Genomic DNA, 27007 nt, shown 5'->3' on the forward strand with positions numbered 1-27007 from the left:
CAGGGAAGCATGTGACATTTAGCACAATTAAAGGCAGAAAAATCAATGACGCTGTTGTTTTGTGGTCAGAGTGGAGTTTGTTAAACACAAAATCAATAGCAGCAAGACTCCAGGGGTGGAGATGTCATCATAAAGGACGAGCCTTTCAAAGGAATTCCCCTCCCCGGCCTGAAATAGCGAGAATAAAAAAGAACCACAAGAAGAAGTTTGTATTTTGTCACGTCTGTATTTTGTCTCATTTTCACAAAACTCGTACAGGGGAAAGAAAGAAAAGCCTTTCAATAAAACCTGAGGTATTCATTTTTTTTTAGCATCAAGCAGCCTAAGTGTCAGGATTTTCTTTTAAAAACTCATCAGTGTTCTTCCATGTCGCTATTTACAATAATAATAATAATAATAATAATTCAATAACAACAGATTTAGCAAATGAGACAGCCTGCATCATATTTTTTTTATTTTTTTTTACATAATATCATAAATAATGCTAACAACCATTTTAAAAACACGGAGGAGGGATTTCGGGAGCGTTCATGATTGAGTCGCGGGCAAAAGGAAGGAATTGTAAATAAAACGCCAGTCGTGGGTCAAAAAGACCAACACCGTGATAATAAATAAGCATCTGGCAACAGGTACACACTTTCTCGTGGTGGACGTGGGTTTAAATCCAAGCAGCGGGGAAATAAAAAGAGAAAGTGAGGGTGCTTCCATGTTGTGCTGACGTGTGCTGGCCTTGGCTCACTCAAGCATCCCCTGAGAAGGAAAGAAAAAGGTGTGTGTGTGTGTGTGTGTAAAAAATAAGTGCATACAGTGTAGGGTGCGTGTTGTGTGGGAAGGAGCTTCTATCAAAAACTGTGCGTACGCTTTGCATAAAGTCGTCGTTATGCATGCAGAAAAAAGGGTTAATACGTTTAAGACGTCCCGCCATGCTGAACAGAAAAGTGCATCCAAGTCATAATCACTCCCCCAAGAAAGGAACTGCACATATTGCTTGCTTGAATCCGTGTGTATTTGTATGTGTTGTATAAATACCATACAGCAAATAATAAGAAAAAAATGAAATCAATCCACAAACATTATATTATTTCTCATTACCAGAATGAACAATAAATTAAAAGCAAAATAAAAATCCCGTTAAAATTGCTATACATATATATTCATGTTGTATAATAGAGTTTTCTGTTGCCAGCCTTTCATGGTGCATGCTCAGTGGTGACCACTAGTGGTGACAAGGAGCAAAGGCAGGGAGGGTGCGGCTGACGCGCCAAACAAAGGACAGGCTGTGCTTTAGGGTGACTGGTGAGATGCTGAGGTCTTTGTTTGGGAGGCATCGGTTTTGGAGGAGAGCGGACGAGTGGCGTCGACGTGCTTTGTGCCGTCAAGGCCTCCGCTAAATGTCGAGGACAACGTTAGGATGAGCTTTTTGAGGCTGTCGGACCATTCCGGCGCAGATCACGAGTCCTGGGACTAGGGCTGCACTGGTGTCCGAGTTATTCTAGAAGATGCAACCTGACACACCTCAAAGGTTCCGGTGCCTGCAGGCCTTTAGAGAGTTCAATAAGGTTCTGGTCAGCAGCTCGTCTCTGTCCAGCTTGCTAACCTTCGCTTAGTCCGTCTCTCACTCGTAGTCTTGAACGCTGCCTATGAGGGGGAAGAAAATAATGTTCTTTCCGCCCTGCAAGCAGGTGTGGACAGAGTTGTCCATTACGTGTCAGGATACCTCAATGATCTCAAGGCTCCCAGAGAAACTTGACTGTTTTCCGATCTTCCCCAGTTCTTCTCGAGAACGCGTCTCTGAGATGACCTCCTCGAATTCCATCTGACAGCTGCGACGCTTGAACTGCTTCTCCGCCGACGACCCGCCCACATTGGGCACGTTGGAGGACGACGTGAAGTCTCGCTGCTTCTCCTTGGGAGGTTTGTCCTGTAACCGCACTCCCTCGCTGCACCCGAACGCCACATATGCAGAGCTGCTCCCGAATCTCAAAGAAGGCTCGCTTCGCCCGCCGTCCCCCCCGCCGCCGAGCTCCATCTCGCCCCCTTCTTCCGCCCCAAAGTGCCAGGGGGCGTCGGTGGTGGGGGTGACAGGAGTGACGGGGGTGGTGGCTTGGACGGTGTCTCTATGTTTGGTCCACATGGCCTCGGATCCAACGGAGGGCAGTGACAGAAGCAGGGAACCCTTTAGGTTCTCATCCATGCTTGGACTCTTCTGGTCCAGAGACAGGCTGAGGGATTGGGACAGCTGTTGCTGGAAATGGGCTGGTGAACTTCCAGAGGTGTGCTTGTGTTTTCTTCTCGGTCTGGATGACGAAGAACCAGGCCGATGGACTCCTTCGCTTCCTCCGTGCCCCAGACCGCCAACGGTGCCGACACTGCCAGGCGAGGGGAAGGGCGAGTCAGAAGAGCAGGGACTGTTCAGGATGGGGGACTGGGAGCAGACGCCATTGGAGGTGCCTGTCTCTGGGCTGTCCAGTTTGCACAGCTTGGGGACGTCTTCAGAGTGTGTTGGTGCCATGCCAGCAGAATGTGGACTGTTAGGGGAGTACACAGATTTAATGTCCAGAGAGAAGGAGCGTTTCAGACGGTTGGTGTCCATAATTCTCTCTGCAGAAAGGTGCAAGCCATTGAAGCCTTGCTGGAGGGAGGTGGGCAATGCTATCTTGGGCTCTGGCGGCTTTTCTGCCACCAATGAGTCATAGTTGCTCTGGAAACCGTTCATCTCGAAACACGAGTTGACCCCGTTAAGCTCAGCGTTGAGCTTGGAGTTGCTGTCTGACATCTTGTCATCGGCGCTGGAAGTCAAAGCTTGGAGTAGTCGCAGTTCTTTCTCAAACTCCAGCAGCTGGCCCAGGAAGTTGAAGTTGGGGGATATGGATGGTCTTCGGTCCTTCACAAACCTGGCAGAGGGAAACACAGTTTGATTGCATTAGAAAAGGCAAACAGTTTGATCATTCTAGTTGACGGTTTGGCTGCATAATCCTGCTCAGCCTGACGAGGCACAGCCTTTTGTACATAACCTCGAGCACCTCTACCACTTCTCAGTTCTTGTCATACAATAATCAGTTGCCTCTTTAACACACTTGACACCTTAGAGCAAGTTTACCTGTAGGCGTCGTCTGATGACAGGCCCATTGTCTTCATGATGTACGCTATGGCGATGGTCGCTGAACGCGAGATTCCGGCCAGACAGTGCACAATGACTCTGCAGTTCGACACCTTAGCTTTGTCTGTCGGAGGAAACCAACAGGTTGCGTTAAGTTGCGCACTGATACACACAACACCAGCAGCACAAAGTCGGGTGACAATCGACTCCAACTGTAAGAAGGCTGACGTTTCCTGGAAAAAGATCTGCTGTGTACAGTATGTACAACATTATGTGACCTTACGTGATTATAAAGCTGGGTTTGAACAATTTAAATAACTTTATTGATACCAAGGGTAGCGTCAGTATTTGCTTTGTTTACCAAATTTTTCGGACTACTGCGGCTTATGAAACGGTGTGGCTAATTTACGCATTTTTCTATGATCACGGCCATAATGTTTGGTATTCAACAAATACTTTTCATATTACGCCAACAGAGACCCTGAAAAGAAGTGTTATTGTTTGTGTTATGGCACCATCTTTTGGACGAGTTCACTAACTGCAGGTACTGCGGATTGAAAATGTACTTTTCTGTTTTGTTTCTTGAACTCTAAGTATAAACATCCATAGCGTTTCTGCTCGAAAGTATTCTTTATTCATCACTCCAAGCAACGGTTTATAAGTTTTACAATATAACTAGAACAACCCATACTTACTAAACCGTCACGTGTGATGTCTGTAGGTGTATTTTCATGCATATTTGTACGTTCTCCATGCAACCATTTTCTACTGCTTGTCCCTCTCGGGGTTGCGGGCCTGGCTGGAGCCTATCCCACTTGCATTCAGGTTCTACCGTAATGTAATCAAGCTAGCATTGTTAGCATTAGCAAAGATTCTAACACATTTACAAGTGTCTGTGTTAGTATTATTGCATTTCAATGGCATTCTTTTTGTATAATTTCAGTTTTTTAAATTCACCAAAACATCACTGGGGAGTTATTGAGTCTGTTTAGCTTATTGGAGAGCTAATGGGTCCATGACGATGACTTCTGTTTTGTTTGATCAGCCGTTTTACTGCTGTGTCACAGGCACTGTTTGGAAACAATTAAGGTATGTAAATAAACACTTACAAAATATTTCGTAATGGTACATATCTGCGGCTTATATATGCTGCGGTGTGGCTAATATATGTAAAAATAAATACCGGTGAGCTCTATAGCCCGGAAATTACGGTATGTTTGATTTTTTTATACATTTGCATTAGTGCTGTTTTAAAATTTGGATTAATCACAATTATTTGCTTGTATAATTTAAAGGAACTTAAAAAATGAGCCCACCATTTAGACACAAATGTAATGCTCTTGTCAGAATGTCATACAGGAGTGTTATTTTAATGCACTACATGTATTTGTTCAAAACACACCAGTTTTATCAAGGTTTATTTTGAAACGTTATTTACCAACTGGCACACCAATCAGAGTCCCCCCACTCATATTTCCACTGACGTATTAACTGACCTGATCACTGACTGTATAGCGCCCCACTTAAACCCCATATAGCTTTCAGGTTACCATGCAAAGGGTAAGGTATAAGAGCATGTGCGGTCAAAAATAAACTGCGAGATTAATCTGTGTTTATACGTGATTCATGCAATTTTTGTCTTTAATTATATGCAGTAACGCGTTAACTTTGACAACCGAGTTGTATTGTTCACAGCATTGCATGCATGACTTTAAAGATTTTCAAGTCAAAAGTAACAGAGTGGCTGATACTACCCTGTGTTCCCTTGATATCGGATCGATACCAACATTTACTGTCCACATGATAATCTTTCAGCTTACCAATAAATTCGTTGGTTTTGTCCAGCCAAGGAAGCAGTTTCTCACAGTAGTTGTCATTCACTGGGATGCGCATGAAGTGGCTCTCACTGATGAAGTCCGGCTTGGGGCAGGTGTTGCTGGCGTTCAGCACGTACGTGATACCATTCTGAAGCATCAGATCCTGCACACACACGTCAACATCACATCAGGTTGCAGCCTTACTTAATTGAATCCAATTCAGCATTGCCGTTACATTTATCTCAAGTATCGCATTTGTTGCTGTAGTAGAAGTCCGCAAACCTTATTGAGGACGTCTTTCTGAGAGCCCAGGTAGAGGTGTGGCAGGATGCGGGTGGGTCCGACATTAGCCACAGGCAAGCAGGGCTGGGACAAGCTCATAGGAAGAGCAGTGGCTGGCTTCCCTTCACACAGGCCGGGGAAGCAGGAGGAGAACGCAGCAAAGCCCCCTGCATAAAAAGAATGACAGAATCGCTTAGTTCCTCTAATGGTTTTCAACATATCACGCAGCATAATTGGACTCCTGCAAGGTCTCCGAAGTCAAATAAATCCGCCACCATTAGCTGAGTAAACAACTTGTAGACTTCCAGAGGCTACCATGTCTGAGTCCTGAGAAGACTCTCTCTTGTTCTTCTGTGTGAGGTTACTGCAGGGTGGCCAGGAATGTGCTTGTCTGGCCCTTTAAGAGGCAGGCGGCTCCACTTTTGGCATATGTGTATATGTGTGTGTGTGTGTCTGCCTGTGTGTGTGTGGCTCTGTTTCCTGCATGAGCTCATGTCCTGCAGAAGTGCATTGCGTCAGGCTGAGGGAATGAGAGAGGCCACAGGTGCAGGGCCAGGACAGAGGCCCAGTAACATCCCGCTGACTAGCGCACAGTGTGACCCCTTGTACACACACACTAACAAGGCACTAACACACACTAAAGAGTCAACCTGAGAACACACACTCTTTCACTCTCAATGACTCTCGACAGTTCTGTGCAAGACTCTGCAGCCCTATGGTTGTATAACCACAGGGGAAGAGGTGGTGTGTGTGTATATTGTGTGGGTAATGACCTCGTAGAGAAAACTAGGGGGATGCTTTTAAGGAACTATCAAGATTAGCACTTAATCTTGTTTCAACTGGACCAATCTGGGACACAGTGCGCATGTACGTCCACAGAGCGAGAGGAAGACATGACACCAGTGTGCAAAAGATGCACACACGGCAAAGTGCTGCTTGAAAGGCGCGCGCACACACACACACACACACACACACGCACACACACACACACAGCATCATGTCAGCAGAACTCATAGTAACAAAGTAAAGCAGGTAAGCAGAAATAATTAAAAATGTGTCAACTAAGGCAAACCTCCGACTCCCCGTAGACAAATTAATTTAGTCCTTTCTGACTCATGAATGTTGTTACAATGTTGGATGAGCGTCCGATCATAAGGTTCATGCGTTTTGGCGTGAGCTCGCACGCAGTTTTGGATGCCTCGGTTTGCGTCCGGCTACGTTGTGACGTGACAGCGAGGTGGATGTGCTTATTTGAACGTTAAGTAAAGCTCTCAGCCAGAGAGAGGGAGGAGCTCCTCCACCTCCTCCATGCTATGAGGAAACACAAAAAAAGGTCAGATAAATATTATTTTCATCTAACCTTGACATGTGCATAATAACGTGCAACATGCAGTGACATAAATGCTGCTAAAAGCAGCTTTTTTTAAATGCAGACTGAATCGATCAGAGAGTGTGCAGGTGTACCTATTATATTGACTGGGTGAATCTATATCAGGGGTGTCAAAGTCAAGGCCCGCGGGCCGAATTAACTATGGCCCCCGGGATGATATTTGATTAGTATTAGAACCGGCCCGCAGGCCACAGTCGCCTGCTGCTGTTTTGCATGCAACAATACACCATCAGTGTTGGCGCTAGGAATGTTCAAAATGGGGTCCCAGGGACCCCATCAAGTCACAAAAATGGGGTCCCAGAGTACATTTTTGGGGTCCCACTTTTTTGTGTTTTGAAAACAAATGATAAATGTATGCATTATCCTGTTATATCTCACATTCTATATTGTGTTTTGGGAAAAAGTTGTCATAAACATTACTTCCATCCATCCATTTTCTACCGCTTATTCCCTTCGGGGTCGCTGGAGCCTATCTCAGCTACAATCGGGCGGAAGGCGGGGTACACCCTGGACAAGTCGCCACCTCATCGCAGGGCCAACACAGATAGACAGACAACATTCACACTCACTTCCACACACTAGGGCCAATTTAGTGTTGCCAATCAACCTATCCCCAGGTGCATGTCTTTGGAGGTGGGAGGAAGCCGGAGTACCCGGAGGGAACATTCACAAAAAAAAATAATACAAAAGAAAACACATTTTTATGCATTCGGTTACAAACATTCATTCACTTTCTTCTTTCCTTCATGGATCTAAACTTTACCGCTGCCACTACATTTTTATTGTAATCTTTTCACAATGTGTTTGTTCTATATTTGGCCAAAGTAAGACAAAGAAAACAATCTGAAGTTGTCTTTTTTTTTAGGTTTAATGCCATGATTTTAATAGTCCGGCCTGAGCCAAAATGAGTTTGACAGCCCTGATTATATACTGATTCTGAAGTTTATTTTCGATCATGTCTGAAAAAGATAATAGCGGCGACAACTTCAATATATATATTTAAAATATGTACATTTTCAAAAGATAAGACTAAGAAAAACTACAATGTATGCACTATAAAAATGACTTTGGAGCAAAATGTACGTAAGATTTTCACCAAAGCATATACAATATATATTTTGTCTAAGACCACAAGGAAGTGTTTTAAATGGAGCTTAAAATCATTGTTCAGGAAAACTCTGCCACTTTACGTGCAATGTGGATCCCCTGTCAATCTGCTGCTATTAATGGCAACCAGCGGAGAGATGACATCAGTGCTCCTCCCGGCATGAGGGAGTGAGGGGATGAATGAATGCGGAACAAATGATAAGATAAGTGGTTTGTAAATATGACGCCATATATCATCTATTCGGCCTCACGCGGTCTTGCCCCCGGGATCCTATAGTTGCCTGCATTGGACTGGAATGCAGAGGCAACTAAAACAACAGGAAAACCGCTCATGTCACACAGCAACCATTTCCCTTTTCTACGTGAGAACACTGTTGGAGAGTTTGTTAGAAGTACACAAGACAGGACGTTCCACAGTGTGCACACAAACACACACACACACACAGTGTGTTTATTCAGCACAAGTGTGGGGAGAAAGTGTGTGTTAGGAAGTGAGCTGGACTAAAAATATTCTGGCCATTACAATTATATGCGTGTCTGGATTGACGGCAGTAAAGCTGACCTCATGCTGGGCTGGATAAACATGACAAACCACTCCAAAGAATGAGTGACGGATCCAGGAATGCAGCGCCTCAATCAGAGATAAGAGACGTGCAGCCCGTGTTGTTTTAGAGGGCCGAAACCTGACGTCAACCCAATTACCAACACCTCCCTGCTCGTCAACGGACGTAGGTCACACAAGCCGATAGCGTGTTACTGTCACCCTGTCACCTGACCTTCCTCCCTGCTATGAGTTGTCATGACAACGAGGAAGGACAGCGGTGACAGTTGGCTGGCGGCGTCCCCCCCTTGTGTGTTTTCTGGATACTAACACACGACGCTGTGAAAGGAACGCACATACTCCCTCACGACTACACTTGAATAATTACTGTGATTACACATTTTTTCACAGTAAAATACTGTCTTCAAAATATACTGCAACAATACAAGAAATGATTGTAAACAATTACGATACCCTTATATTTTACAACAATTAACTGATATTTCACAGTAAATCACAGTAATCAAAGCCCTCGTAGACAAGAAATTACTGTAAAGCTAAATTGATTTGTCTCTAAAAGGGCAACTGCACTTTTTTATTTTATTTTGCCAATTGTTCACAATTATTAAGAGATACAAGAACACATTCGTCTTTTATTAATGATTCTAAAGATGATAAAAAACGCTTGCAAAATGCAGCTAATGGGAGTCACCGTTGTAGCCTTCAAAACCCTCCATCAACATTCATAACAATATGTAATATGTACAATATTTACCGACTTTTGGTCATTTTATGCATTACTAGAACTTATTCACATGTGTGTTCCTACTTCCGGAAACAAACGCGGGTGTGTTTTACTCGTGGCATATATGACTGAAAACTTAATTGAAAAAAAAACAACATTATTTTTGCTTAAATGGGGATTCACAACCTAATCTTTTTGAAGCTGAATATACAGAGGATGAACTGCTACTTAAAGAAGCGAGCACGAAGAAGAGACTGAAATCTTGGAGCAGACGGAAGCCGAGAGAGTGAAGTCGACGTGACTTTGCGCTGTAAATGTGGAACTTGGAGCCGAGCTATACCAACAAATATGCCGTGCTTACCCAAAATCAACTTGAAAAAACTTGCCTGGCCAGCTGCACCAAACAGACAACTGTCTATCGAGTGAGTCACACTTTATATTGGTCATGATACACGCAGTACGTCATGCTTGTTATTACAACTACTGTTCACACACTGTCTGGCTAGCGGTGTACAAACAAAACATGAATGTGGGCTAATACTTTACAGATAGTGTAATATGAGTGTTCATGTTTTTAGTCAGTACAGATTGGTGTCCTATCGCATTGTATTGTGCATTACAAACTCATAAGCTATGCAGATGCTGATCTCTTGCCGTAACTAGCTTACGACTAATACCGTAGCATGTCATCTTTGTTGTAGCGGTGTAGCGTGCAAGGACGGGAGTGGAAGAAGTGTCAAAAGATGGAGCTAACTGTTTTAATAACTTTCAGACTTTACTTAAATCAATAACAGAGCAGCATCTCCTCATCTGGAAACAACAACAAGGCCGGAAATGTGTCCCTTAAAAGAACGTCCGACCGGAACTCTAATAACTAAAGTTCCTTGGGTGAATAAAGTAAGCTCACTACACCGGTATGTTTTAGGGCTTTCATGGCGAGTTTACTGACAGATATAAGTAAGAACTTTACACTACTTTATATTAAAAATGGCAACAGCGGAGGATGAATGTCACATAACAAGAAGATAGAGAAAAAGAAGAAGCTTATCGACTACGTCGTCGGTACGGACACCAAAGGCGGAAGCGCGCAATTTTTCACTATTTATGAGGATCCCAAATACAGATCAGCAGGTAACAGAAGGTAAGAAAAGTTGCTTTTGAATAATATTGCAAAACAAAACGCCAGACAATGTCTTACCTTTTACACACACCAACATAACACTCGTATGTTTAATGCACCGACAATCCACCAAGCGCAGCGACTTCATAGCTTACCAAATTCATACTAAAACATTTTGATAGATTTTTGAGTGCCGTGTGTAATGTTCTATATTCTCAATGGAACATATAAAATGTTGGTGTTGTTTACGTGAGTGATATTGCATCATACCTCTTACCACGTATCTCTTATGTTTGACTGCCATCTACTTGTCACACTTATCATTACACCACATACCAAATAAAATTGCTTCGAGGTCGGTGAGCAAAACCAGAATCATTCCGTTCATTAGGCGCACCGGGTTATTAGGCACACTGTCGAGTTTTGAGAGAGAAAAAATGATTTCAAGTGCGCCTTATAGTCCGGAAAATCCGGTCGTTATCGTCTCATTTTCGCCAGGGAAAATAGGTTGTTATATGATATGCATCCATTCATCCATTTTCTACAACTTGTCCCTCTTGAGTCGCGGGGGATGCCGGAGTCTATCCCAGGTGCCTTCGGGCGGAAGGCGGGGTACACCCTGGACAAGTCGCCACTTCATCTATGATGAAAATTAGTAGTCAACAACATTAACACTGGTTACTGTAAAACCACAGTTATAGTAAATTGATGTGAAGATATTTCATAGCTGGGAATTTACCACAACACTTTTTACAGTCTACCCATACGCACACAGACTTACAGTCTACGAAAAAAGATGACACGTGTAATAGTCCTGATCGAAGAGAAAACCCACTCAAACACACTGAGGACTCATAATGAGGTCATTTGAAATACCCTGTGACACACACACACACACACACACACACACACACACACACACACACACACACACACACACACACACACACACACACACACACACACACACACACACACACACACACACACACACACACACACACACACACACACACACACACACACACACACACCCGCCCAGCTGTCTCCCAACATGACATCAGAAGGTCAAGTGGGAAGGATTAGTTCATCATCAGTGCGGTATGATCACCAGCCAAGCATGACATGTTTCTACTTTACACATCAACACATATTTGTGTAGCGCCAATATCAACAACTGCTGCCTTCTACAGAAGAGTGCATTCTAAATACTGCTGAACCTTTTCTTTTTTGACGCCGTGCACCGCTGGAAAATACTCTCAGGATGTGACGAACCCAACTGTGAACACACCGGGTCTAAAAAGGCGACTACAGATCCGGGAAAAGGGGGCAGTGTGTCGCCAGCGGTGACTTCCTTTTTCCCCACCGTTTCATCACTTATGCAACTGCCGTTTCACTCCCTCCTTCCCCAGTGAGAGTGGAGCTTTTCCTCATCCGTCATTTCTTAAAGCAAACGTACTTATTAGTCACTTTCAAAGAGGGCATCTGGCTATACAGAAGTAGCAGATGTTTGGATCCCAGTCTAAAGACGAATGCTCGACCATTTTGGACAGAGATACACACCACGGTTCTGAATGTTACATCATCACTCCCATTTACAATGGACTGCTTTATCAATGCAAACTTCTCTCCCGTTCAAGCCCCTCTATGGCTTTCAGTCTCCCGTTAATGGACACACACACAAATACACACACATGTAGACACACAACCTGCAAGCATTGATCTGCGTGAATGGCCACCCCGCACCCCTCCACAGCACTCCTCTTGTGGTTCATATCAGGAGAGACATGACGCCATCCTGTGTGCCCCTCCAGCTGTCCCCTCAACCCTACGAGGGTACATTAGCATTTCAATGTGTGCACCCCCACCTTCCCCCCCCGAACATGACATCATTACACACACGTCCCCCTGGGCTCCACAAAGGCTTGAATTGCAGCCACAAGAAGGGATGAGGGTGTGTGTTTAGAGGGCACAGTGGGTGATTGATGTCTGATTGTGTCAGAACAGTTGAGATTGACAGTCCACAGGGTGATGTCATCGCTTTTTAAGTAGGCGCCGAGTTGAGACTGAAGTATCCTCCTCTATTTAGTGAACAGAAATGTCACAGTGATAAACTGCTGTTTTAGGATGATGTAATACAGGGGTCTCTAACCCAATTAACTGGGTGACCAAGTATTCCCTTTAGAAATACGTTTTAACCACATGACTTAATTTAACTACCTCTAGCAGCAACTATATATGTAGGCCTGAATTGATCATAAATGGGAAATTGAAAAAAAGTATATTTTGACACTTTTGAGACATGTCCCCTGGCTTAAAGGAAGTTGCCATTTGTGTTGCCCAATTGTTGCACTTGTGTCTAGTGGGGTTTAAGATAGACAAAATATATTAACTACCATATTTTCTGGACGACAGAGCGCACCGGTATTTAAGCTGCACCCACTAAATTTTAGAAGGAAAAAATGCTTTTCTGTATATTAGCTGCATCGGATTATAAGCCACAGTTATGTATATATATTAGGGCTGCACAACTAATCGATTAAATCGATTATAAAAATAGTTGGCGATTAATTTAGTCATCGATTCGTTGGATTTATGCTATGCGCAGAGGCAATTTTATTTATTTATTTTATTTTACTGTATTTTATTTTATTTTTTAGAAACCTTTATTTATAAACTGCAACATGTACAAACAGCTGAGAAACAATAATCAAAATAAGTATGGTGCCAGTATGCTGTTTTTTTCCCAATAAAACACTGGAAAGGATAGAAATGTAGTTTGTCTCTTTTACCCGATTATTAATCGATTAATCGAAAGTAATAATCGACAGATTAATCGATTATCAAATGAATCGTTAGTTGCAGCCCTATATATATATATATATATATATATATATATATATATATATATATATATATATATATATATATATATATATATATATATATATATATATATATATAAATAAATAATATGTTGTGGAATGAGTTATTTACACAGAATTATTCTGTAAATGTTTATTTACTTGCCTTAATTGTGTCCAATTGGTGTCTGTAATACGGCAGTAAAACAGCTGATCAAACAAAACAGAAGTCATCGTCATGAACCCGCTAGCTGCGGAAGTTAGCTCTCCAATCAGCTAAACAGAATCAATAACTCCAGGGTGAGGTTTTGGTGAATTTACTGAGGAATTTGTGAAACTGAAACAATACAAAAAGAATGCCTTTTGTAAGTTGATAATATTAACATAGACATTTGTAAACATGTTAACATGTTAGCTAGTGCTAACGACGCTAGCTCAATGACATTACGATAGCACATACAAAATATGCATGAAAACAATACTATCAAACATGTGATGGTTTGGTAAGAATGAATTATGTTAGTTGTAAGGTAAAACTTTGGTGAAACGTTGCTTGGAATGATGAATGAAGAACCCACACGAGTAAAACGCTATGGGTGACTAGTAGACGGAACTTATACTTTTGGTTTTAAACGGAAAGAAATACTGTGGACGTTCAACCTGCAGCACCTGTAGTGAGCGAACTCGTCCGAAGGATAGAGTCATAACACAAACAATACCACACTTTTTCAGTGTCTTTGTCAGTGTTTTATGAAAGCTATTTGTTGAATACAAAACATTATGGCCGTCAGCGAAGAAAAATCCACAAAATAGCCACACTGTTTTATAAGATGCAGGTTACAAAGCGTAGGAAAAACGTAGCGGCATATAGTCCGAAAAATATGGTATTAACCGTCTCGGCTAATACTGGGTAGTATAGGGAAGTTAAGTATAGGGAAGTTAAGTAGAGGAAATCCCCGATGTAATGAAGTCTGCTATAATCAAAACTGCCATGCGGAATGTACTAAAATAACATTTTCTGGGAATACCCCCCAACAAATATATTTTCCTATTAATGTATTCATGTTACAGGATTATGAAAACACGTGTGTTTTTGTGTGAGCCTCATGGCTCAGTGTGAAATGGTGTTGTGTTTGACACCTGCAGTGCACGTTGCGCACACAATGATAACATAATCTTCTCAAAAGTGGCTAAGAGCACAGAGTAGGACTGCAAAGAAGAGGCAAGAAGAAAGAGAATGGCGCTTTTGAGACAGTTTTACATCTCAATGACCGCAAACTGAAAGAGCATGAACACGATGTCAAAGCTCTCGTTCCCACCCTCAAACCTTTTTCCTTCCTCTTTACTCTTCATTGCATCTTCATGATGTCATACTCCTAATCCTCTTTCTTCTTATTATTGCATTTCTAAATGAAAACTGTTGGCAGGATCTTCTCAATGTGTGTGCATATTCTAGAACTGATCCAGAACCTTTCTACTTTAAAGTTAAAACGGAATAAGTCTGTGCAAAAATAATCATCCGAACAGCATTCTAAGACCTCACATTTGACAGCAAGTAGGCACTCATTCACCTAAAAACACACTTGTCTTGTGTCCAGGTGGGTACACACCTCGTAGCTCTCTCCCCTCCTTCATCCGACGGACCCTGATCTTCAGCCTCATGTCTGTGCACTGCAAGTCCGGCCAAAAACGATCCTCAGCTGGGGATATCACCACATCTAGCGGCATCCCCCAGAACACACTCCGGCTTATGTGTGCACACACACACACACCAGATGAAACGCTCGGCTTTTGCAGGGATGGAGCGATACCTTATCACACCAAAAATAGTCTTTTCCGAAGACAGTATGTAAAAATCCCAAACAGCTCAATATGAGAGTCCACGCTGGTCAAATCCAGGGCCTTGGAAGTGACCCTCAAAGAAGGGAGCTTGTGCAAGAAAAATAACAGCACCTCAACCTGGTCCGCACGTGGCCAAATTGCAAAAAATCCCAGAAATGGCTGTTCTACAAATATTTAGTAGGTGTGTGTGGTTTTGTGAAGAATGGCAGAGAAAGCAAAGATAAAAACGAGTGAGTTTTCCAGCCTGACTGCAGCAGCTGTATTCTGCCTGCAGATGGTCTGAGAGTGTCTTAGTGAGGGCTTTCTCTTTCTCAGTGAGTCCACAGCAAGAAGAGCAGCCCACTATTGTTGTGCGGCTCCACTCCGCCTGTCTCTCATTCGCTCTCTCGCCAGCGTACACTCCTCCTCCTCCGCTCCCTCCCTCCCCCTGCAAACCAGGGATGACGACGCCGCTCGCTCTCTTCGAGCTTGGAGGGTGAATGAGCTCACTTGCCGTGAGGCCAGACTCTGACCCTCCCCTCCTTCTTCGCTACCTCCTTTGCACACTCCCCTCTCCACTGAAGCCAGCGCTCCGTCATACCTAATGTCCAAGGCATGTAACCACATTCTTTAGTCAGCCAACAAATATGTGGCCACCTCAGGGGCTGAGCTGCAGAGTAGGCCTCTATTGGGGAAAGGTTAGGGGCCAATCGGTACTTAAGCAGATAAACACAACTACTACATGACTTAACTAGTTTGGTGTTATTTGGTGAGGACACTGCATGAAATTTGCATCTTTTATAACTCCTTTTAACTTGTTTTTGAAGTTTTGAACTGTGAAACTATGATTGACAACAGTGTTTAAGGACAAGAATGATTGTTTATGTAAATATGTGTGACGTCTGTACAGTCTTCCTAAACCAAATGCATTGGGGAGACTGCACATTCTATTTCAAAGCCAGAAAATTGGAAAAAAGTAATTTAATTTGACAATATTTTACAGAAAGTCAAGAAATATAAAACCAAAAAATAGCAGTGTTGCCATTTTTCTTTACAAAACTCAAATGTACTGTATATACTAAGAAAGGCTTGCAGATTCAACTTTTCTTAGAATTATTAACTATAATTTAGTTGCATAACCACGGTTTCTGATAACTGCTTCACATCTGTGGCACATGGAGTCGACAGGTATTGCAGCCCAGGACAATTGTACTAAATTCCACAATTCCTCTGCATTTTTTGGTTTTGCTTCATGACCAGCATTCTTTATGTCAGCCCACAAGTTTTCAATGGGATTAAGGTTCGGGGATTGTGCTGGCCACTCCATTACTTGAATTCTGTTTGTCTGGAACCATGATTTTACTCGCTTGCTGGTGTGTTTGGGGTCATTGTCTTGTTGAAACACCCATTTCAAGGGCATTTCCTCTTCAGCATACAACAACATGACTTCTTCCAGTATTCTGATGTACTCAAACTGATCCATGATCCCTGGTATGCGATGAATAGGACCAACGCCACAGTACGAGAAACATCCCCATATCATGATGCTTGCACCACCATGCTTCCCCGTCTTCACCGTGTACTGTGGCTTGAATTCAGAGTTTGCAGGACGTCTGACAAACTGTCTGTGGCCCTTAGACCCAAAAAGAACAATCTTACTCTCATCAGTCCTCAAATATTACGCCATTTCTTTTTAGGTCAGTCAATGTGTTCTTTGGCAAATTGTAACCGCTTCAGCACACGTCTTTTTTTTAACAATGGGACTTTGCGGGGGCTTCTTGCTGGTAGTTTGGCTTCACATAGACGTGGTCTGATTGTTACAGTACTCACAGGCCATCTTAGATCTTCTTTGATCCTCCTGGAGCTGATCATTGGCTGAGTCTTTGCCATTTTGGTTATTCTCCGATCCATTCCAATAGTCGATTTTCTATTTCTGCCTCGCCTTTTTGGTTTTGGCTTACATTTTAAAGCGTTTGATATCATTTTAGCTGAACAGTCTATCATTTTCTGCACTTCTTTACAGGATTTCCCCTCTTTTATTAAATTCTTAATCAAAGAACGCTCTTCTTCTGAACAGTGTCTTCAACGACCCATTTTACTCTGTTTTTCCAAGGACAAATGCACAGCCAGCATATGCAGCGTCAGTTGCCTTGATCCTAAAATAAGGGCCACTTGTTTAACATATTTTTTTACACATAATCAATGATGGAACGCAGCACTGCTATTTTTTTGAACACGCCCCTTTCAGTAAATGATTCAGTTTCACAGAATCAGCAGCATGCACGTCATGCCTGTTGGGTCTGTTGGTTTTCTATACCTTTACTAAACCTTCTAGAAACTTACTTGCCGTGTAGAAGTTGAAATTCTACCAAAAACAGTGGTTTATCTTGCTAGTGATGTGGGACTGCTATTATTTTGAACACAACTGTATATATATATATATATATATATATATACAGTCTGTACAGTCTTCCTAAACCAGGGGTCTCAAACCTTCATAGTTTGGCCGGGGGTGCGACTTATACTCAGGAGCGACTTGTGTGAAATTATTAACACATTACCGTAAGATATCAAATAATATTATTTAACTCATTCACGTAAGAGACTAGACGTATAAGATTTAATCGGATTTAGCGATTAGGAGTGACAGATTGTTTGGTAAACATATAGCATGTTCTATATGTTATAGTTATTTGAATGACTCTTACCATGATGTGTTACGTTAACATACCAGGCACGTTCTCAGTTGGTTATTTAGGTGTCATATAACGTACACTTATTCAGTCTGTTGTTCACTATTCACTATTCTTTATTTATTTTAAATTGCCTTTCAAATGTCTATTCTTGGTGTTGGGTTTTACCAAATACATTTCCCCCAAAAATGCGACTTATACTCTATTTTTTGAGACCAGGGGTCTCAAAACTTTTTAAATATATACATATATATATATACATATATATATATACATATATATATATACACATATATAAAAAAGTTTTGAGACCCCTGGTTTAGGACGACTGTACAGACGTCACACACATTTACACACATGCATACATACATACATACATACATACATACATATGTATATATATATATATATATATATATATATACATATATATATATATATATATATACATATATATATATATATATATATACATATATATATATACATATATACATATATATATATATATATATTTATACATACATACATACATACATACATACATACATACATACATACATACATACATACATACATACATACATACATACATACATACATACATACATACATACATACATACATACATACATACATACATATATATATATATATATATATATATATATATATATATATATATATATATATATATATATATATATATATATATATATATATATATATATATATATATACATAAAAATGTAATATGTCCACTGATGTTTAAAAACTCTACACTCGGAGTCTATTTTACGTTTCCTCAACGATTTCGGCATTTTCTTTCCTCGTGTACTAAAAAGCCTGAAAAAAAAAAAGAAGAATAAATAAAAAAAATAAAATATATATATATATATATATATATATAATTTTTTTTTTTTACAATGGACTACCAGCGGGCCGGATTTTGGACGCTGGCGGGCTGTAGTTTGGGCACCACTGTCCTACACAGAAAACAAATAAATTTGGTTTTAATTAATTTGAATGTGTTCATCGGTCTCATCGTGATAATAATGTGGATAACTGACAAAATGTTGTTTTTCTTAATGGCTTACTACTTGTTCAATCAAAATGCTTCAATCATGTTCTGCTCTTTAAAAGAATCAAGTGGACTCAACTATTTTTCTTAAAAAGGGTCATATTATGATTTTTTTATAGATTTAAAACACTTCCTTGTGGTCTACAACATGTAATGGTGGTGCTTTGGTCAACACTTTGCATTGATTTTGTTTTGAACACCATCTTCAAGGCGCTTTCCGACTGTCTCTTCAGAATGCGCCGTTTCATGCCAAAGTGCTCTTGCAGGTTAAACCACCTTCCACTGCGCCTCCACCTCGTTGTACCCACCATGTTGTAGTTTTTAGCGCTTCCATATCAAGTGTACTGACAAATATATGTTACTCCTATATGCTACTTTTTTTTATTAGAAATGGCAACATGCATGTGCATGTAGGAGCCAGTCTGCCTCACAACAAGAGGACAAAGAAAAATAAGGAAGTTAGTGAATACAACATTGGACTACAGCTGCATAAAAATGGTGGACTTGCGCTAAGCTCTTTGGGTAAACCTCTCCCAGTTGACATAACTAAGACTCAAAGTCTCAAAATCATACTGGCTCGTTTAGAGCAAGTTTGGAAGAATGCAATAATATTTTATTAATATCTCTGCCATGCGTCCATGGTTTGATGTCAAATGTTTGGGACTCATGGGGATCCCAAGTACACTAAATCATAATAATCAACTGAGTAATATCAAATTTAGATTTTGCCCAGGATACTTGGCTTTCAAATATAGCTAACTTCCATTCATCCATCCATTTTCTACCCCTTGTCCCTCTAATATTTTAATAGATCAATAGATGTAAATTAAAGTATATTTCAAAACCTCCTCACAACCCAAATGTAGTCTCTGAATAGACTGATTTGTTAAAGCTTGTGTGGTTGTGTCTCTGAGGATGAAAATGTAGAAAAACAACCACACGGAAAAAAGAGAAGAACTAGAAGTCTAGATATGAAGCTCCAACACATTTGTGGTGTACAGCCATTTACCATGTGACAGCCCACAGACGCTCGGTACTTTACTATGGAATGACAAACATGCAGGCCACAAGTTCAGCGAGTGGGGTGGAAAAAAACAGCAAATTCTATTACAGAATGACTGCTTCTGAGTTTTAGTTGTAAAATGAACAGTGTACCATAAATGATGGGATTTTCTTTTCTTTATTGCATGTTTTTATATGTAAACAGCATGCTGAAGAAGATTAGCGAAGTCTTCCAGATGCATGACTGATGGATGTGCAGGCAAGTCTAAATCCTTCAGCCTCAGGTTGAGATGTCGTGCTAGACTGGTCAAATCAGCTTCAATAAATGAGGTCATTGCTCAATGAGTGCAGCGCTGATAAAAGATGGCAGTGTGATGAAATAGGTCACTTAGTGGTCATGAGCTTTGTAAAAATGCACTTTGTTCAACAGAAGCACATGCAAGCTGCACACTCAATCTTTAAGACACCAAAACGCTCCTCTTTCCAGAGGCGAGACACAGGTGCCCCATTCAGATCATCCCCGTTTCTGGGGTACATCTCATAGGGGTCCAGCTTCTAACAGAGCATCGTAGCTAGCCATCCTACTTCTGACACCAATCTGTTTCTCTTTTAGCAAAGGAAATGTTCAAATAGTAACAGATGGCCAGGTCAAGAATCAAAACAGACTGTTCTTCTATTCATTTTTAAACAAACAAAAAAAGTACTACACAGAACCCACTGATGTTGAACCGAGACTTGCCAAAGTTACTCACGTGACATCATCTCCCCGATTTATTCACATTTCGTCGTGTCCTCAGAAGGGTAACATGGTTCAGAATAGAAGGTGTGCTAATTGGAGGATTATAGCCTGAGATATAGCAAATGGCAGCCATGAGGCCGTTTTATTGGGCGCACATGTGTTCCCTGCTGTGACGGAAATAGGTGATACTGTCATTCTCGACAGCCCCCCTTTCCCCCTCCTCTGATTGATATCAGAGGACAACACACATAAACATAGTGAGAGCAAATAACATTAGTGAACATTTAGTTCAATGTGCTGTTTTGAATACACATATTTGTCATATATTTGTACCTCATCTTACGAGTATTTTGAGATATGTGCTGTCTCTCCACTCTTTGTAATGCTTTAAGTTGCGAGCATAAGTAGTACTGTAGTATTTGTCACAGGGTTGTGTAGTTAGAGCAATAACAAGTTATTAAATTGTTCCTGCTTTGTTTAAACAAACAAAAAAAAACATTAGTTTTGATTCAACAGTTGTCATGTGCGTTTCAGCACTGCTCAGAGATCGACACAATCTTGCCCTCGCACCATCGGAACTAAGAACGTTAGTGCGAAGGAGAAGAAGTTGTGGCTAGTGCAGCCCTTTGAGACACTTGTGATTTAGGCTATATAAATAAACTTTGATTGATTGATTGATTAAAGAAGCGGACGATTGAATCAGAGTCACGAACCATTAAAAACGTGTCCTAACTGTTAGGAGCCGACCTGGCATGCCAGCGTGCGCGGCATGCAGTCTCAAATATTGTGACGACGAACATGTATCCATAAAAATATTGAGAAGCTGCAGATGCTGTGTTTGACATGTTTCAATTTGTTCTGTCTTGTCCTGACTCAACAAACTGGGTGGTAAAGCATTACCTTTGGTACACAGACATACAGTACGTGTTGCTTGTTGTCAACTCTGACCTCTGTGGTCCGTCCCTCAAATATGTCCATCTGCAACATAAACATTTTCCAAGTTCCTATTGTTACACTATGGAGAAGCACCTTTAAAAGTCTGCTTCCCAAGGTAAATGCTGAACAATATTATTACATTATTTTATAAAACTACTGTATTTGTTTTTAGTACATGCTATTGGAATGTTTTTCAAATAACATTTCTTCTCAAAAAAGTTTTTTTTGTAATCTTTTTAAAACACATGTTAACATGGGAGGGCCAAGCACAAATTAAATATATTTTAATTCATTTCGGGATTGAGATGCAGGGGTTTAGAGTAGTGTCCCGATACCAATATTTATGTACCGGTACCAAAATTATTTCGATACTTTTCTAAAAGAAATAGCATTATTGGCTTTATTTTGACAAAAAAATTTGGGGGTACATTAAACATATTTGTGTTGTAATTGTAAGTTTGTCCTTAAATAAATTAGTGAACATACAAGACAACTTGTCTTTTAGTAGTAAGTAAGCAAACAGAGGCTCCTAATTTAGCTGCTGACATATGCAGTAACATATTGTGTCATTTTTCATTCTATTATTTTGTCAAAATTATTAAGGACAAGTGGTAGAAAATTAATTATTAATCTACTTGTTCATTTAATGTTAATATCTGCTTACTTTCTCTTTTAACATGTTCTATCTACACTTCTGTTAAAATGTAATAATCATTTATTCTTCTGTTGTTTGGATGCTTTACATTAGTTTTGGATGATACCACAAATTTGGGTATCAATCCGATACCAAGTAATTACAGGATCATACATTGGTCATATTCAAAGTCCTCATGTGTCCAGGGACATATTTCATGAGTTTATAAACATAATATGCATTTAAAAAAAGCAAAAGAAGATGTTGTGATGCCAAAAAATATCAACGTAATCATATTAGTATCGACTAGATACGCTCCTGTACTTGGTATTATTACAGTGGATGTTAGGCGTAGATCCACCAAAGGCGTTTGTTTACATTTTGACGCCGGTGAGTTACGGTGTGTAGTGAAACATGTTTAGCTATTCCTTGTCTTGCAGGGATGATACTTGTAAGAAACTTACTTTATTTGTCGCTGGGGGGGTGGTGTACCGGTATTTTTCAGAGGCGGTATAGTACCGAATATGATTCATAAGTATCGTGGTACTATAATACTAATACCGGTATACCGTACAACCCTATAGAGTGACAAGCTTGGTCGTGGAATGCAATGTGCTCGTAAGTTGAGGTACTACTATTGTTAAGGGATTCATATATGGAGACATTATTATCCCTATATGGATATTTTAAGCAACTTATAAATAAGGATTTAATTTGTAAGGCAGAAATTATCAGCGTAATTCAGCGCCTTTTGGTCAGCTTAGCGTTCAGACATGGCGCCTGTGTGACAGCATCACACGCAATCATGCTTTTTTTTTGTTATTGTTGTTGTTCATAACCAAGGCGCTAACATACTAAAATTGAATATATTTGGGCAGAGCATGTCCTTCCTGCTGAGACAGGCAGCGACAGGAGAGTCATCCAACACCACAGATCATCTGTCAAGCTAGCACAGGAAGGGACGATGTCATTCTCCGGATAGCGGGGGTTAGGGTGATGAGGACTATGAGTTAATTGGTTTGTGTGTGTGTGTGTGTTTGAATCATGTTAGGAGGGACGAGGCAAAGAAATTGGGGTGTCCAGAACTAGGGGTGAGTAGACGATAAATAAAAGACAATAAACACATGCATTAGTGCCTCTTTGCACTAGTGTGTGTGTGTGCAGGCTGTTTGTGTTGATACTGTTGGTTGTCAGGGGATCAGTAACAAGACTGCTCTTACAGTGACGCAATGCCTACAGGAGGACACAGCTGCCATGCCAAGGGGTTGAGGTAGTTATTAGGGAAGGGGGCGAAATGGAGAAATTGAATGAGGAGGAGAAGGTGTTGGGAGGGGAGGATGGGCAGATTGGCAGTTGGGTGGAGGGAGGCGATAGCTGATCTGCTCGTCCCACGGGGGACATTGGCGCTGCAGTACGTAATCATGTTTGCATGCATGAGGGTGATCCAGCCCAAATAGAATGTGTGTCCTTTCCCATCTCCCGTGTAGTTAGTGAGCCTCCGCTCTGGTTTGATTGGCGTCAGGTTTTAGATACACCGCTCCCCTCTACCCCAAAGGCCGTCATCAGTCAAAAATGTATGGGTCAAGTGCAGGTTAACGCTCATTCTGACAGCCATCTCTATTTTCAGACAAGCAATAACACCTACGATAATTTAGGTGCCCAACCCTTTAAATAAAGACAATAAATAACAGGTACATGCGGACAAGAGCTTGAAAGAAGAATGTTGTAAAGATACAAAGCTGGCAGGTGCAGGATGGGTAACATTGTCCGACAAGGTCCAGATGAATGACATTTATCTGTCTTTTTATGCATGTGCATGTTCAGTCATGCAATAAAGCCCCCTTGCTGAAAGCTACTTAACCCCCCCCGGAAGAGCCCAGCATCCACACCCACCGGTGCAGCATCAAGTGCAAAGAAATTGCTCCACAAAAAGGTGTTCAGTCTTGCACAAACAGCACACAAACCAAAGAGGAAGCTATCAAACACACCAAGGGGGGCTTGCAGGAGCAGATGGGCCTCATAAACCATAAATCGTACAGCATTTCAAACTCCCAGTTGGAGCCATTAGGCAGCGTCTGCATGTGTGGTGAAAATAAGGAGTTGAGGGACTATATACTGGCCACCACTGGATAAGTACTGACAGCTCATGTTCATTCTGAGCCATGTAGAAATGATAACAGCTTTATTCAGGTTAATTATATACAAAAAAAAGGAAATTAAGAAATGTGTGCTATTATAAAAAATATGCATACAGCGGTAACCCATTTTTTCTCAACTTAAAGGGGTCAAATTATGATTTATTTTAATCTACATTTAAAACACTTCCTTGTGGTCTACATAACATGTAATGGTGGTTCTTTAGTCAAAATGTTGCATAGATTATGTTTTACAGACCATCTTCAAGCCGCTTTTTGACCGTCTCTTCAGGATGCCTGTTTTTTTTTTTTTGGGCGGTCTTGAGTACGTCCCTCTACTTCGACTGTGTCTTCTTCTCCCCGTCAGCCATGTTGTAGTTTTGAACGCTTCCATATCGAGTCTACTGAGGGATATAAGTTTGAACTATTCGCTACTTTGTATTTGAAATGGCAACAGCGGAGGATGCATGTGCATGTACGAGCCAGTCGGCCCCATAACAAGAGGATAGAGAAAAATCAGGAACTTAATGACTCCAACGTTGGACTACAATAGTGGACTGGTGCAAAGCTCTTTGTGGTTAACCTCGCCCATATATGGAGATATCCGTTGACGTCACATATGGGGAAAAACAAATTGGGCAAATTCCAAACGGCTCATTTGGAGGAAGTATGAAGGCAAGATTGTTCTATAAATATCTCCACCATGCCTTCATGGTTTGATTTAACATTTTTGGGACTTACCTGTATGGCGATCCCAAATATACAAAAACAGGTAAGAAAAGTTGGTTTTGTATAGTAGTTCCCCTTTAAGGATGTCCTAACTTAAGAGTGTTTGCGATAATTGTTATGCTTTAGGTTGCAAGCAAAATTTGGAGTATCATGCATCCCAGCTATTGATGCAGTAAATGTCACAGTAAACCCTAGGGGGGGGGTGTGCTTATGGACTGTATCCCTTCAGACTGTATTGATCTATATTGATATATAATATATATATATTTTTTATGTTGATTTAATTTAAAAAACAAAAAAACAAAACTTTTTTTAATTTTTTTATTTCTTGTCCCGGTACCAATCGGTCCGCGGACCGGTGAGAACATTATTATTACATTACTTCATAAAACTACTGTAGTTGGAAGTAATACACATCTGTACGAAATGTGAACAAAAAAAGAGAGAGACTGAAAATTACTTATAATTGCCACAATAAAATTACTGACCTTAACGGAATCATTCACAAATGCCACACAATAAGGAAAGAATGGTGAAATTAACTTAACATTATGGTTTTACTGCAAAAATGTGCTTTTTCATAAGGTGGAAGGTACTATCTGAATGTTGACACACCCCAGTATTTAAAATAATTGTCTTTGAAAGAAATACCATTTTTTTTAATTTTCTTCTTTTTGAGGAAAATTTCATTTCATTTTCGCAAAACATTTCATTCTTCAAATCCCATTGTTTGAATAAATAGTCCTTAATTGTTCATCTCTACATGTGTTCTTTTCAGTTTAAACATTTTAAAAATATCCGGCATGTGATTTGAACTTATTATTTAGGCACTACAGTAATTACAACTTGTGTTCACATCCACAGGAACCACATGGGTTAGCCTACTCCATACATCATTTACAACCTTACTAGTGTTCACTTCACAGCTACAGATGGTTCATCTAGTTATTTACATTATTTACACATTACTTTAGCATTTTTGCTTTGATGGCTCGGACATGAGCCTTCCTGGCAAATTTCTGAGCAGTTTGCATTTTCCTTTTTGTTTCTGCTTAGTGGATTCTGCCTTGGATTTTAATAGCCAAGTTCTGTCTCTTTGATTCCCTCTCCACTTCTAACTGCTCCAAATGCAAAAATAATAACGAGTACAAACAATGTTTATTCTATTAGCTAACTTCCTTTATTTGAATAGCCTTTTGTGATTTATAGCCTGAAATAACAAATATTTTGCAGTCATGTTGTTTGTTTCAAAATGATTCAACTATTCAATGCCAAAATATAAACCGTAGAAATAATGAACAAAATGTCAGCTACTGTATTGTTCTAAATGAACATGAAATTCAGCATTTAGACAGGCTATACTGTAGCAAAAGTCATCACATGTCTGCCACAATCATGTGTGTTCTTAAATATGTATTCCACGTCTTCCATCTCGAGAGCAGTTTTGATTTGGGCTTACATGGTAAACAACTAAAATTAATATTTTGGGCATTGTTTTATCCAGATGCATATATTTGTCCAAATGTGGCCAAGTAGAGCATTGTGGGTTTCCTGGACGTCGTCTACAACGCTAAAATAAAAATCTAAGGAAGAGAATCCCTCTGCAATCTTCCACTAATATTTTTAAGATATAAATCGCCCGCTTGAATATTCCCTCTTCTCTTCTCCGACTCTCTCGTCGTCATTTGGGACATAGGCGCCGATCACCGGCATGGGATTGATGGCAACTTTCAATCTTTAAAATAATTTTTGAAAAATCAATCTTGTTGTTGTTAATTTTGTGGCAAGTTTGGCCCGTTTCACATAATAAATAAGTCACAAATTATATAGTCTATTAGGGGTGTGGGAAAAAATCGATTCTAATTTGAATCGTGATTCTCACGTTGTGCGAATCAGAATCGATTCTCATTTAAAAAAAACTATTTTTATTTTTTTTAATTTAATTTTTTATTTAATTTGATTTTTTTAATTAATCAATCCAACACAACAATACACAGCATTACCATAACAATGCAATCCAATTCCAAAACCAAACCCGACCCAGCAACACTCAGAACTGCAATAAACAGAGCAATTGAGAGGAGACACAAACACGACACAGAACAAACCAAAAGTAGTATATTATTGCAATCAGTTGATAAAACATTGTCCTTTACAATTATAAAAGCTTTTTAGAAAAATCTACTACTACTGTCAGCAGACTGGGGTAGATCCTGCTGAAATCGTATGTATTGAATGAATAGAGAATCGTTTTGAATCGGGAAAAAAATC

General features: G+C 40.4%; 1 protein-coding gene across 5 annotated transcripts in view; it reads right to left on the reverse strand.

Moving 5' to 3' along the window:
* Positions 1–984: 984 nt before the first annotated feature.
* Positions 985–27007, reverse strand: part of dusp8a (dual specificity phosphatase 8a) — a 73282-nt gene continuing 47259 nt past the window's right edge. For 3 of the 5 annotated variants that reach the window (XM_062035193.1, XM_062035194.1, XM_062035195.1), the window contains exons 4-7: positions 5200–5366; positions 4921–5080; positions 3101–3224; positions 985–2894 (exon numbers count right to left, since the gene is read on the reverse strand). In XM_062035193.1, the coding sequence (XP_061891177.1) occupies positions 1709–2894; positions 3101–3224; positions 4921–5080; positions 5200–5366 (1637 nt within the window). In that variant the 3' untranslated portion in view covers positions 985–1708. Of the gene's footprint in view, positions 2895–3100; positions 3225–4920; positions 5081–5199; positions 5367–14537; positions 15172–27007 lie in introns of those variants that run through there. The other 2 variants (XM_062035196.1, XM_062035197.1) reach the window with 2 other exon arrangements.

The sequence above is a fragment of the Entelurus aequoreus genome, linkage group LG24 (assembly GCF_033978785.1).
Source record: "Entelurus aequoreus isolate RoL-2023_Sb linkage group LG24, RoL_Eaeq_v1.1, whole genome shotgun sequence".
Classification (NCBI taxonomy): Eukaryota; Metazoa; Chordata; class Actinopteri; order Syngnathiformes; family Syngnathidae; genus Entelurus; species Entelurus aequoreus.